The sequence below is a fragment of the Schistocerca gregaria genome, chromosome 7 (assembly GCF_023897955.1).
Source record: "Schistocerca gregaria isolate iqSchGreg1 chromosome 7, iqSchGreg1.2, whole genome shotgun sequence".
Taxonomy (NCBI): Eukaryota; Metazoa; Arthropoda; class Insecta; order Orthoptera; family Acrididae; genus Schistocerca; species Schistocerca gregaria.
This window is the reverse complement of record NC_064926.1, coordinates 437,330,400-437,343,094: the sequence shown is the minus strand read 5'-3', so window position 1 is coordinate 437,343,094 and position 12,695 is coordinate 437,330,400. Positions and strand designations below refer to the sequence as shown.

The following is a 12,695-nucleotide window of genomic DNA, read 5'->3' as shown; positions in this document are numbered from 1 at the left end:
ACACAATTTGTTCAATATGAGCACCGAAAACGTCGTCATGAAGCTGCACGGATACCAATGTAAAATACACCACAAAACTTTCTGTACTGTTGACCGTGGGATGGAAGATTTTCGTGACACTGCACGTACAGTAACACTGCCTGGGGCACGTGCTGCAGGGTGAGTTACAGTAACGGCTACATCGTCAATGACTTCCTCCGGGAAAGGACGCCTTCCTCTTCCAGGTGCCATACCAAGTTCAACCGTGTTCTCGAATTTCATTATCTTCTTCTTTAAAACCATTTAGTGAGATTGGGCCTCTCCTCTGACCTTTCAATCGGCGATGCTCTCTCAACGCAGCACTGTAATGGCTGCTGTTCATATAAAACAGTTTCACTAACAGCGCAAGGTGTCCGTTCTCGATAGGCATAGTGTTCACTCACGTTATGGCTTGTCAAATGACAGTGTGGATGTCACACTGTCATACAGTGTACAGCGCCAGATTTGCGTGTGGTGGCCACAAGCGGAACTAACTTGTTTTCCAGAGTAAATCGTTTCCTCGTTAACATATTAGCATATCCACTAAATTTCGTTGCCATACGATTTTGTCTCCTCTCGTTGTCACTGTAGGCTTGTACCAATGGAAGCAAGGAATGTTGGTTGGTAGCCGGTATCCTCTTTCTATAATACGAACTGCACGTGTACCGGGGGATCAAAAAGTCAGTATAAATTTGAAAACTGAATAAATCACGGAATAATGTAGATAGAGAGGTACAAATTGACACACATGCTTACAACCAAAAAAATACAAAAGTTCAAAAAATGTCCGACAGATGGCGCTTTATCTGATCAGAATAGCAATAATTAGCATAACAAAGTAAGACAAAGAAAAGATGACGTTCTTTACAGGAAATGCTCAATATGTCCACCATAAATCAACAATAGCTGTAGTCGAGGAATAATGTTGTGAACGGCACTGTAAAGCATGTCCGGAGTTAAGATGAGGCATTGGCGTCGGATGTTGTCTTTCAGCATTCCTAGAGACGTCGGTCGATCACGATACACTTGCGACTTCAGGTAACCCCAAAGCCAACAATCGCACGGACTGAGGTCTGGGGACCTTGGAGGTCAAGCATGATGAAAGTGGCGGCTGAGCACACGATCATCACCAAACGACGCGCGCAAGAGATTTTTCACGTGTCTAGCAATGTGGGGTGGAGCGCCATCCTGCGTAACATCGTACGTTCGAACAGGTGTTTATCAGTCAGGCTGGGGATGATGCGATTCTGTAACATATCGGCGTACCTCTCACCCGTCACGGTAGCAGTCACTGACGTTTTTCTGTCCACCGCTATCTGTCGGACGTTTCGTGAACTTCGTTTTTTTTTCATTCTAATAGAACCCCATGTCATTCCAAGCATGTGTGTCAATTTATTCCGTGGTTTATTAAATTTTCAAATTTATACTGACTTTTTGATCACCCAGTATATTAACTGGGTTCTTTATCCACAGGAGTAGAAAATCACTTAAGATGGTCTACACCTAGACTATCTTAAGTAAGATAGTCTAGGTGTTGTGGTACAGGCTCTCTGCAATAGACCACGTGTCCTGAGTGGTCAGCGCAACATAATGTCAATCCTAAGGGCCCGGTTACTATTCCCGGCAGGGTCGGAGATTGTCTCCGCTCAGGGACTGGGTATTATGTTGTCCCAATCATCATCATTTCATCCCCACCGACGCGCAAGTCACGGAAGTGGCGTCAAATCGAAAGACTTGCACTTGGCGAATGGTCTACCCGACGGGAGGCCCTAGTCACACGACGTTTACATTTATCGACCACATTAGCCTCACTGCTGGTGAAGTACAAGTCCGCTATGTACACTACGCTGGTCGCTATGTGCTGTCTGCAACCGCCGGCATGGGTGGTCGAGCGGTTCAAGGCGCTACAGTCTGGAACCGCGTGACCGCTACGGTCGCAGGTTCGAATCCTGCCTCGGGAATGGGTGTGTGTGATGTCCTTAGGTTAGTTAAGTTTAAGTAGTTCTAAGTTCTAGGGGACTGATGACCTCAGAAGTTAAGTCCCATAGTGCTCAGAGCCATCATCTGTCTGCTACTGCGAGTGACTGGTTCAAAATAGCTCCCAGCACTACGGGAATTAACTTCTGAGGTCATCAGTCGCCTAGAACCGGAGCGGTCACGCGGTTCCAGACTGTAGCGCCTAGAACCGCTCGACCACACAGGCCGGCTGCAAGTGACTGAGCTGCGACTGATTTCTCGGTAACCTACTAGAAGACAGACTGGAACTGACTGGCCCACTGGTCCATGGCGGCGATCTAAACACTGGCAGGCGAGAGGGCGTTGGCGGCGCGTGTGTCTTTGGCCTCTATCGATCTTCTCGCAACCTCTTCGCCTCCCGGCGTGCTGGCGACAACTTAACACCGGCACATATAAGAACCTCTATGAGGAGCTGCACTTTAATTATAATCGCCCGCTGTCTTGGCCGGTTCGTACTAGATGGGCTGAAAAATTGAAAAATGCACCATACGCTACTGTTGTGGTCGTGCTTTATTAACAGCACTGTCAATCCAAAGGGCCCGGGTTCGATTCCCGGCTGGGTCGGAGATTTTCTCCGCTCAGGGACTGGGTGTTGTGTTGTCCTAATCATCATCATTCCATCCCCATCGACGCGCAAGTCGCCGAAGTGGCGTCAAATAGAAAGACTTGCACCAGGCGAACGGTCTACCCGACGGGAGGCCCTCGTCACACGACATTTCATTTCATTAACATCACTACTTGAAGTTCGATTGCTCTTTTGACAGTGGTTCAAATGGTTCAAATGGCTCTGAGCACTATGGGACTCAACTGCTGTGGTCATTAGTCCCCTAGAACTTATAACTACTTAAACCTAACTAACCTAGGGACATCACGCACATCAATGCCCGAGGCAGGATTCGAAGCTGCGACCGTAGCAGTCGCACGGTTCCGGACTGCGGGCCTAGAACCGCGTGACCACCAAGGCCGGCCGTTTACAGTGGATTTCCCAAATTGCACAACAGCAAGGACCTACTGGGACTTTCCAAAGAGCCTGTATTTAGAGATGGCTGACAGCGCAGGTGGCGTGCGGCGACGTGGGGGCGATGCTCGGGCTGCGTGTTCCGCGTGGGCATGGCGCGCCGGCGCGTCGAGTGCGTGCGGCAGGCGGCGCGGCTGGGGGATGACCCGGCCGTGGTGCCCGAGGCCAGCTGCAAGGGGCTGCCGCGGCCCGCAGGCGTCAAGTTCTGCAAGTCCACCAGGCCCTGCAGCAAGGGCGCGCCGGCGGCGGCGCCGGCGCCGCACGGCCGCCGCGGCAAGCAGGTGAGGTGACTGACGCCGCCTCTGCGCGCCCGGTAGTCGCTGAAACGAGATCATGCGTCTGTTCTCATGTTCTGCAGAGGGTGAGGCCAAAATCTGGATACAACCCTATAAAAGTCGAACGATGTGAGGAATCAAATGGCGTCTCGTTTGGGGTGTATGTAGGTGGGAGCGCAACTTGTAAGAGCTATTATTGGTGTAGGAGCTATGACCTGTCAAAGTTTATGACATTTGTCAGATTTAGCAATGCAGCATATTCTCACAAGGGAACCTCCCCATCGCACCCCCATCAGATTTAGTTATAAGTTGGCACAGTGGATAGGCCTTGAAAAACTGAACACAGATCAATCGAGAAAACAATGTCCTCAATTATTTGTTGGATATATTCCAATCTCTGTTTTCCTCTCCATTTTTCGTTCTGGAGTTCCTTCTAGTACCATGGAAATTGTTTCGTGATCTCTTAACAGATGTCCTATCATCCAGTACCTTCTCCTTGTCAGTATTTTCCACAAATTTCTTTCCTCTCTGATTCTGCGGAGTACTTCCTCACTCAATACCTTATCTGTCCATTTAATTTTCAACATTCTTCTGTAGCACCACATCTCAATGCTTCGATTCTTTTCTGTTCCGATTTTGCCACAGTCCATGTATTACTACTAAGCAATGCTGCGCTCCGCACGTACATTCTCGGAAACTTCTTCCTTAAATTAAGGCCTATGTTTGATACCAGCAGACTTCTCTTGGCATGGAATGTCATTTTCTGCTTTTTATGCCCTCACTGCAGCCGGCCGTGTGGCCGAGCGGTTCTAGGCGCTACAGTCTGGAACCGCGCGACCGCTACGGTCGCAGGTTCGAATCCTGCCTCGGGCATGGATGTGTGTGATGTCCTTAGGTTAGTTAGGTTTAAGTAGTTCTAAGTTCTAGGGGACTTATGACCTCAGATGTTAAGTCCCATAGTGCTTAGAGCCATTTGAACCAGTCCATGTGCAAGATAAGCAACATCAAGATATTGAAAGCTCAGGAGCGCCGTGGTCCCGTGGTTAGCGTGAGCAGCTACGCGATGAGAGGTCCTTTGTTCAAGTCTTCCCTCAACTGAAAAGTTTAATTCTTTATTTTCAGGCAATTACTATCTGTCCGTCCGTCCATCCGATGCGAGGTAACTAACTGCAACGTAGGATGGGGACGCTACGCCTAAACAACATATTCCTGTCATGTGACGCACATGCTGTCACCAGTGTCGTATAGAATATATCGGACGTGTTCTCCTGCGGAGGAATCGGTTGACCTATGACCTTGCGATCAAATGTTTTCGGTTCGCATCGGAGAGGCACGTCCTTTCGTCTACTAATCGCACGGTTTTGCGGTGCGGTTGCAAAACACAGACACTAAACTTATTACCGTGAACAGAGACGTCAATGAACCAACAGACACATCATAACTTTGCGAAAATAAAGAAAGTAAACTTCTACTCGAGGGAAGACTTGAAACAAGGACTTCTCGTTCCGCAGCTGCTCACGCTAACCACGGGACCCCTACGCTCCTGAGTTCAGTCTATCCTTGTTGTTGCCTATCTTGCGCATGGACTACTCAGTTTGCATATTTTGCTTATTTTTTTCTTAGTTCAACACAACTTCCCTGTCGTATGAGTAGGGTTACCGGCCGAGAGATGATGTTGCAGCTCTAACTTTTCGGGTGTCATTGACGTGTGTGCAACACATGCAGCATTGAAGCCTGACTGACACTGGATATTGCTGATAACCGGCGCATACAGTGATGTGGAATTTTCACAGACGATTCCACAATTTCTGTTGCAGCCCCCTCGTCGGTGTCTGTTCTCGGATGTCCACTGCGTGGTGTATCCATCACAGAACCCGTTTCACGAAATTTGTCCAATAACTCGGATACTGTCGTACGTGAAATGTCATTTCTCTCAGGATACCGGATATTGAAGTCAGCAGTAATCACTATGGTACTTCGTCCACTACTCATTAACACAACACTCATTAGCACAATTTCCTTGTGTTTCTGCTGTGTAATGCCATTGTGAATCACCTGTAACAATAAACAGACTTGATCAACTCCTTGTAGTTTCAAACTTTAACAGGCCTTAACTCCTGCACAATTTAGTATATCTTAAAAACAGATTTCATATGTGTGTACCTGAGAAAGAGTCGGTCCAAAACTATGTGTTACGTGACCCCCTCCACATTTGAAACACGCAATGCAAATCCAAGAAGGCAGATTTCAAGATGGTCACCACTGTCGCCATTGCTCCTACAAGTTGCGCCCCCACCTACAGACAGCCCATACCAGACGCCATTATGATTCCTCGCACCGTTCGACTTTCATATGGGTGTGTCCAGACATTTGCCTCCCCATCTATATACACAAATACTGACAACTAGCTGTTCCCAGCCACGAGTTGCTGCGGATCAGTGTAGTTAAATGGAAGAAAAGAGAAAGCACACGTTTCTAATATATGGAAATTGTATAAAAACATCCTAATCTGCTTCTCTCTCCCTCGTCTGTCCAAATCCTACTTTTCCTTTTTATCTCCCTCTCCTTTCCCCTCTCTCCGTCCGGCACATCTGTTCTGTGTCCATCTTCTCCTCTCCCATCTCTCCCCATTCCCTCCTGCCCCCCCCTCTCTCTCTCTCCCCTCTCTCCCTCTCTCTTTCTCTTCATCTCCTTTTGCCCCTTCTCTCTGTCCATCTCCTCCTTTCCACTTTCAACCTCCATTTTCTCAAACTCCTCTGCCCATCTCCACTTCCCCCTCTTTCTGACCTCGAGCCTTGTTCATTATTATTGCATATTCAGAGTATGTAGTAGTATTCTAATCATTAGCCTATGACGCCAAAATACAGCTTTCGTGTTTGCTAACAGCGTTTCACTATTTTGTTGTATATTCGCCAAGTCTGCCCAAATGTTAATAAGGATATTGTGTAAAAATTTTAAATAAAGCGGTCAAGGACATTTCGAGATTTTTTGGTAATAATATTTCCCATTTACATAGTATATATTTATTAATATAGTATATACATTAAGAAGTAGGTATATAAAACACGCTTGTATTCGAATGCAACTTTGTGTCAGAATGTCATAGGAATCGGTGAATAACTTCCAGGTATATGCGATTTTCGACAAACGAACATTTACATTTTTGTTTATATACAAGACAGTTTTTTCATTTTTCCTTGTTAATAGTGATCGAGCTCCATGGCTCTGGATTGCATTACTTTAAGAAAAACAGCAACCAGTACTTTTCGTTAGATACAATAACAAGAAGCCCAGAGCCCCTTTTAGAAGAGGTTTGGTTACTTCCGAGGACTACAACTCCTGCAGATTTTTAATGAAACTTTTTAGTGGAAACTTTCGCTGAGGGAATCAACCGTCCATATAGTCAAGCAATTCAAATGAAAGTGTTACAGCATTATCAACCTACGGAGTGCCTGAATGCTGTCTGCAAGCTATATAAGCGGACCGTCACCCCTGCAATGCTAGGAGTGTAATTAGTCAAGAGCGGTACCGGGCCGATACGTGGGAGAGGTGCCTGTGGCAAACGCAGACGTTGTATCAAAGGTGAGGCACCCGCACACTTCCTTACTCTTCGCATGTTTAAACTTTAAAAATGCCTATATGGTTGCAAAATACTAACACGTATTCCTTACATAAGAATGGAAAAATTGGTAAAAGCTGACCTCGGGAAAGACCACTCTGGATTACGGAGAAAAGCAGGAACACGTGACGTAAAAATGACTCTACCACTCCACTTAGGAGATAGTGAAAGGGAAGGCAAACCTCCGTTTACAGCATTTCTAGACTTAGAGAAAGCTTTTTAAGATGTTGACTGGAATATTCTCTTTGAAATTCTGATGGTAGCACGGGTAAAATACATGAAGCATAAGGTTATGTGCAACTTGTACAGAAACCAGACAACAGTCATAAGAGTCGAGAGGAGTGAAAGGGAAGCTGTGGTGGAAAAGGAAGTGAGACGGGGTAGAAGCCTGTCGTCAAAGTAGTTCAGTCTGTAAATTGAGCAAGCAGTTATGGAAACCAAAGAAAAATTTGGAGAAGGAATTCAAGTTGAGGAAGCAGAAATAAAAACTATGAGATTTGCCTATGAAGTTGTAATTCTGTCAGAGACAGCAAAGGACCTAAAATAGCTGTTGAAGGGAATGGAAAGCGTCTTGAAAGAGGGATATTAGATGAACATCAACCAAAACAAACCAACGATAGTGGAAAGTTGTCATATTAAATCGGGTGATGCTGAGGAAATTAGAATGGGAAACGAGACACCAAAAGTAGCACCTGTGTTTTGCTATTTGGGCAGTGAAACAATTGATGAAGGACAGCATATAAAATGTAGACTGGTAATGACAAGAGAGCAAGTAATGGACTCCCTGCAACATTCTGTGTCATCCTAACACCATTGGTCCAGTCGGACTAGCGAATTATCGTTCCATCCAGAGGCTGTCGTTAATGCTACAAAACAACTGATGAACAGCGTCCGCATTGCGGTCAGTGACGAATCGCGGTTGTTCACTATTCCGGATGACCATCGTCTACGAGTAAGATGGCGATATAGGGACAGGTCCCATTCCACCGTTTTGTAGAGGCACAGCTATGTTACTCCTGGCGTCTTGGTATGACTGCCGGTCACGGCTGGTAGTGATTGAGGGAATTTTGACGGCACAGCGATGGGTCGCGGTCATACTACGCCGTCATGTGTTCCTTCTCAAGTGACAGTATCGTGGGGCATTTTTCAAGAGGACAATGCTCGTCCACACACTGCACGTGTCTTTAAGGACTGATGTAGACTGATGTAGAGATGTTCCTGTGACCAGATAGATGCCCTGATCTGTCACCGACAGAACGTCATGAGCCCAGATGGGACGTCAACTCGGTCCCAGTCATCTACACCTATATACATACTCCGCAAGCCACCATGAGGTTCGTATCGGAGGGTACACTGTACCACAACTAGTCGTTTCCTTTCCTGTTCCACTCGCTGATAGAACGAGGTAAAAACGACTGTCTATATCCCTCCGTATGAACCCTAGTTTCTCATATCTTATCTTGGTGGTCCCTACGCGAAATGTATGTTGGTGGCAGCACGATAGTTCCGCAGACAGCTTCAAATGCCGGTTCTCTTGAGCTCCCGAAGCATCTCCGTAACACTTAAATACTGATCGTACCTACCGGTAACAAATCTAGCAGTTTGCCTCCGAATTGCTTCGATGTCTTCTTTCAAATCTACATGGTGCCAATTCAAACACTCGAACAGTACTCAAGAATAGGTCGCACTAGCGTCCTATATGCGGTCTCCTTTACAAATGAACCACGCTTTCCGAAAATTTTCCCAGTAAACCGAAGTCGACCATTCGCCTTTCCTACCACAACCCTCACATGCTCGTTCTATTTCATATCGCTTCGCAAGTTTACGCCCAGATATTTAAGTGACGTGATTGTGTCAAGCTGGACACTACTAATTCTGTATCCGAACATATGGGTTTCTATTTCCTACTCATCCGCATTAACTTATATTTTTCCGCATTAAGAGCCAGCTGCCATTCATCATAACAACTAGAAATTTTGTAAAGGTCATCTTGTATCAACCTTTACTCACTTATCTTCTACGTCTTGCTGTACACAACAGCATCGTTATCGAACAAACGCAGACTACTGCCCTCCCTGTCTGCCAGATCATTCATGTATATAGAAAATACACTACTGGCCATTAAAATTACTACACCACAATTATGACGTGCTACAGTCGCGAAATTTAACCGACAGGAAGAAGGTATGAAAATGATTATCTTTTCAGAGCATTCACACAAGGTTGGCGCCGGTGCTGACATGAGGAAAGTTTCTAACCGATTTCTCATACACAAACAGCAGTTGACCGGCGTTGCCTGGTGAAACGTTGTTTTGATGCCTCGTGTAAGGAGGAGAAATGCGTGCCATCACGTTTCCGACTTTGATAAAAATCGGATTGTAGCCTATCGCGATTGCGGTTTATCGTATCGCGACATTGCTACTCGCGTTGGTCGAGATCCAATGACTGCTAGTAGAATATGGAATCGGTGGGTTCAGGGCGGTAACACACAAAGCCGTGCTGGATCCCAACGGCCTCGTATCACTAGCAGTCGAGATGGCAGGCATCTTATCCGGATGGCTGTAACGGATCGTGCAGCCACGTCTCCATCCATGAGTCTACAGATGGGGACGTTTGCAAGGCAACAACCATCTGCACGAACAGTTCGAAGACGTTTGCAGCAGCATGGACTATCTGCTCGGAGACCATGGCTGCGGTTACCCTTGACGCTGCATCACAGGCAGCAGCGCCTGCGATGGTGGACTCAGAGACGAACCTGGGTGCACGAATGGCAAAACGTCATTTTTTTCGGATGAATCCAGGTTCTGTCTACAACAACATGATGGTGGCATCGGTGTTTGGCGACATCGCGGTGAACGCACATTGGAAGCGTGTATTCTTCATCTCCATACTGGCGTATCACCCGGCGTGATGGTATGGGTGCCAAGGGTTACACATCTCGGTCACCTGTTGCTCGCATTGACGGCACTTTGAACAGTGGACGTTACATATCAGATGTGTTACGACCCGTGGCTCTACCCTTCAGCCAATCCCTGCGAAACCCTACATTTCAGCAGGATAATGCACAACCGTATGTTGCAGGTCCTGTACTGGCCTTTCTGGATATAGAAAATGTTCGACTCTCTGCCCTGGCCAGCACATTCTCCAGATCTCTCACCAATTGAAAACGTCTGATCAATGGTGGACTAGGAACTGGTTCGTCACAATACGCGAGTTACTAAATTTGATGAACTGTGGTATCGTGCTGAAGGTCAAGAGTTCACTACACTCAGCTGGCGGCTACACGGGTAGCGGAGGCTGTGTGGCGTGGACTGGGCGGTTTTTTAGGTTAGAAGGCCTCGGGAAAGTGCCGGATGGGCTGCAATGTCAAAGGGTGCTTGGCAATTACAGGACGTGCTTGGATCAAGGAACAGTCGGAATTATAGTTGTAAACTGTTGTAGTTGCGCTGGAAAAGTCCCTGAGCTTCAAGCGCTAATAGAAAGCACAGAAGCTGATATCGTTATAGGTACAGAAAGCTGGCTAAAGCCTGAAATAAGTTCTGCAGAAATTTTTACGAAGTCTCAGACGGTGTTCAGGAAAGATAGATTAGGCAGAATTGCTGGTGGAGTGTTGGTGTCTGTCAGTAGTGGTTTATCTTGTAGTGAAGTCGAAGTAGATACTCTGTGCGAATTGGTGTGGGTGGAGGTTATACTTAACAGCCGAATTAAGTTAATAATTGGCTCCTTCTACCGACCCCCAGACTCCGATGATACAGTTGCGGAACAGTTCAGAGAAAGTTTGAGTCTCGTAACAAATAAATACCCCACTCATACGGTTATAGTTGGTGGGGACTTCAACCTACCCTCGGTATGTTGGCAAAAATACTTGTTCAAAACCGGTGGTAGGCACAAAACGTCTTCCGAGATTGTCCTAAATGCATTCTCCGAAAATTATTTAGAGCAGTTAGTCCACGAACCCACGCGAATTGTAAATGGTTGCGAAAACACACTTGACCTCTTGGCCACAAACAATCCAGAGCTGATAGAGAGCATCATGACTGATACAGGGATTAGTGATCACAAGGTCATTGTAGCTAGGCTCAATACCATTTCTTCCAAATCCATCAGAAACAAACGCAAAATAATTTTATTTAAAAAAGCGGATAAAGTGCCACTAGAAGCCTTCCTGAAAGACAATTTCCATTCCTTCCGAACTGACTATGCGAATGTAGACGAGATGTGGCTCAAATTCAAAGATATAGTAGCAACAGCAATTGAGATATTCATACCTCATAAATTGGTAAGAGATGGAACGGATCCCCCGTGGTACACAAAAAAGGTCCGAACGCTGTTGCAGAGGCACCGGAAAAAGCATGCGAAGTTCAGAAGAACGCGAAATCCTGAAGATGGGCTAAAATTTACAGACGCGCGAAATTTGGCACGTACTTCGATGCGAGATGCCTTTAATAGGTTCCACAACGAAACATTGTCTCGAAATTTGGTAGAAAATCCGAAGAAATTCTGGTCGTATGTAAAGTACACAAGCGGCAAGACGCAGTCAATACCTTCGCTGCGCAGTGCCGATGGTACTGTTATCGACGACTGCGCCGCTAAAGCGGAGTTATTGAACGCAGTTTTCCGAAATTCCTTCACCAGGGAAGACGAATGGAATATTCCAGAATTTGAAACACGAACATCTGCTAGCATGAGTTTCTTAGAAGTAGATACCTTAGGGGTTGCGAAGCAACTCAAATCGCTTGATACGGGCAAGTCTTCAGGTCCAGATTGTATACCGATTAGGTTCCTTTCAGATTACGCTGATACTATAGCTCCCTACTTAGCACTCATATACAACCGCTCGCTCACCGATAGATCTGTACCTACAGATTGGAAAATTGCGCAGGTCGCACCAGTGTTCAAGAAGGGTAGTAGGAGTAATCCATTTAACTACAGACCTATATCATTGACGTCGGTTTGCAGTAGGGTTTTGGAGCATATACTGTATTCAAACATTATGAATCACCTCGAAGGGAACGATCTATTGACACGTAATCAGCATGGCTTCAGAAAACATCGCTCTTGTGCAACGCAGCTAGCTCTTTATTCGCACGAAGTAATGGCCGCTATCGACAGGGGATCTCAAGTTGATTCCGTATTTCTAGATTTCCGGAAAGCTTTTGACACCGTTCCTCACAAGCGACTTCTAATCAAGCTGCGGAGCTATGGGGTATCGTCTCAGTTGTGCGACTGGATTCGTGATTTCCTGTCAGGAAGGTCGCAGTTCGTAGTAATAGACGGCAAATCATCGAGTAAAACTGAAGTGATATCAGGTGTTCCCCAGGGAAGCGTCCTGGGACCTCTACTGTTCCTGATCTATATAAATGACCTGGGTGACAATCTGAGCAGTTCTCTTAGGTTGTTCGCAGATGATGCTGTAATTTACCGTCTAGTAAGGTCATCCGAAGACCAGTATCAGCTGCAAAGCGATTTAGAAAAGATTGCTGTATGGTGTGTCAGGTGGCAGTTGACGCTAAATAACGAAAAGTGTGAGATGATCCACATGAGTTCCAAAAGAAATCCGTTGGAATTCGATTACTCGATAAATAGTACAATTCTCAAGGCTGTCAATTCAACTAAGTACCTGGGTGTTAAAATTACAAACAACTTCAGTTGGAAGGACCACATAGATAATATTGTCGGGAAGGCGAGCCAAAGGTTGCGTTTCATTGGCAGGACACTTAGAAGATGCAACAAGTCCACTAAAGAGACA

At 46.1% G+C, this 12,695-nt stretch overlaps 1 protein-coding gene across 1 annotated transcript in view; it reads left to right on the top strand.

The window, feature by feature from the left end:
- LOC126282418 (A disintegrin and metalloproteinase with thrombospondin motifs 7-like) overlaps positions 1-12,695 on the top strand; it is a 488,845-nt gene that overhangs the window by 455,995 nt on the left and 20,155 nt on the right. The window contains exon 19 of the mRNA XM_049982076.1: positions 3,093-3,333. Within this exon, the coding sequence (XP_049838033.1) occupies positions 3,093-3,333 (241 nt within the window). The remainder of the gene's footprint in view (positions 1-3,092; positions 3,334-12,695) is intronic.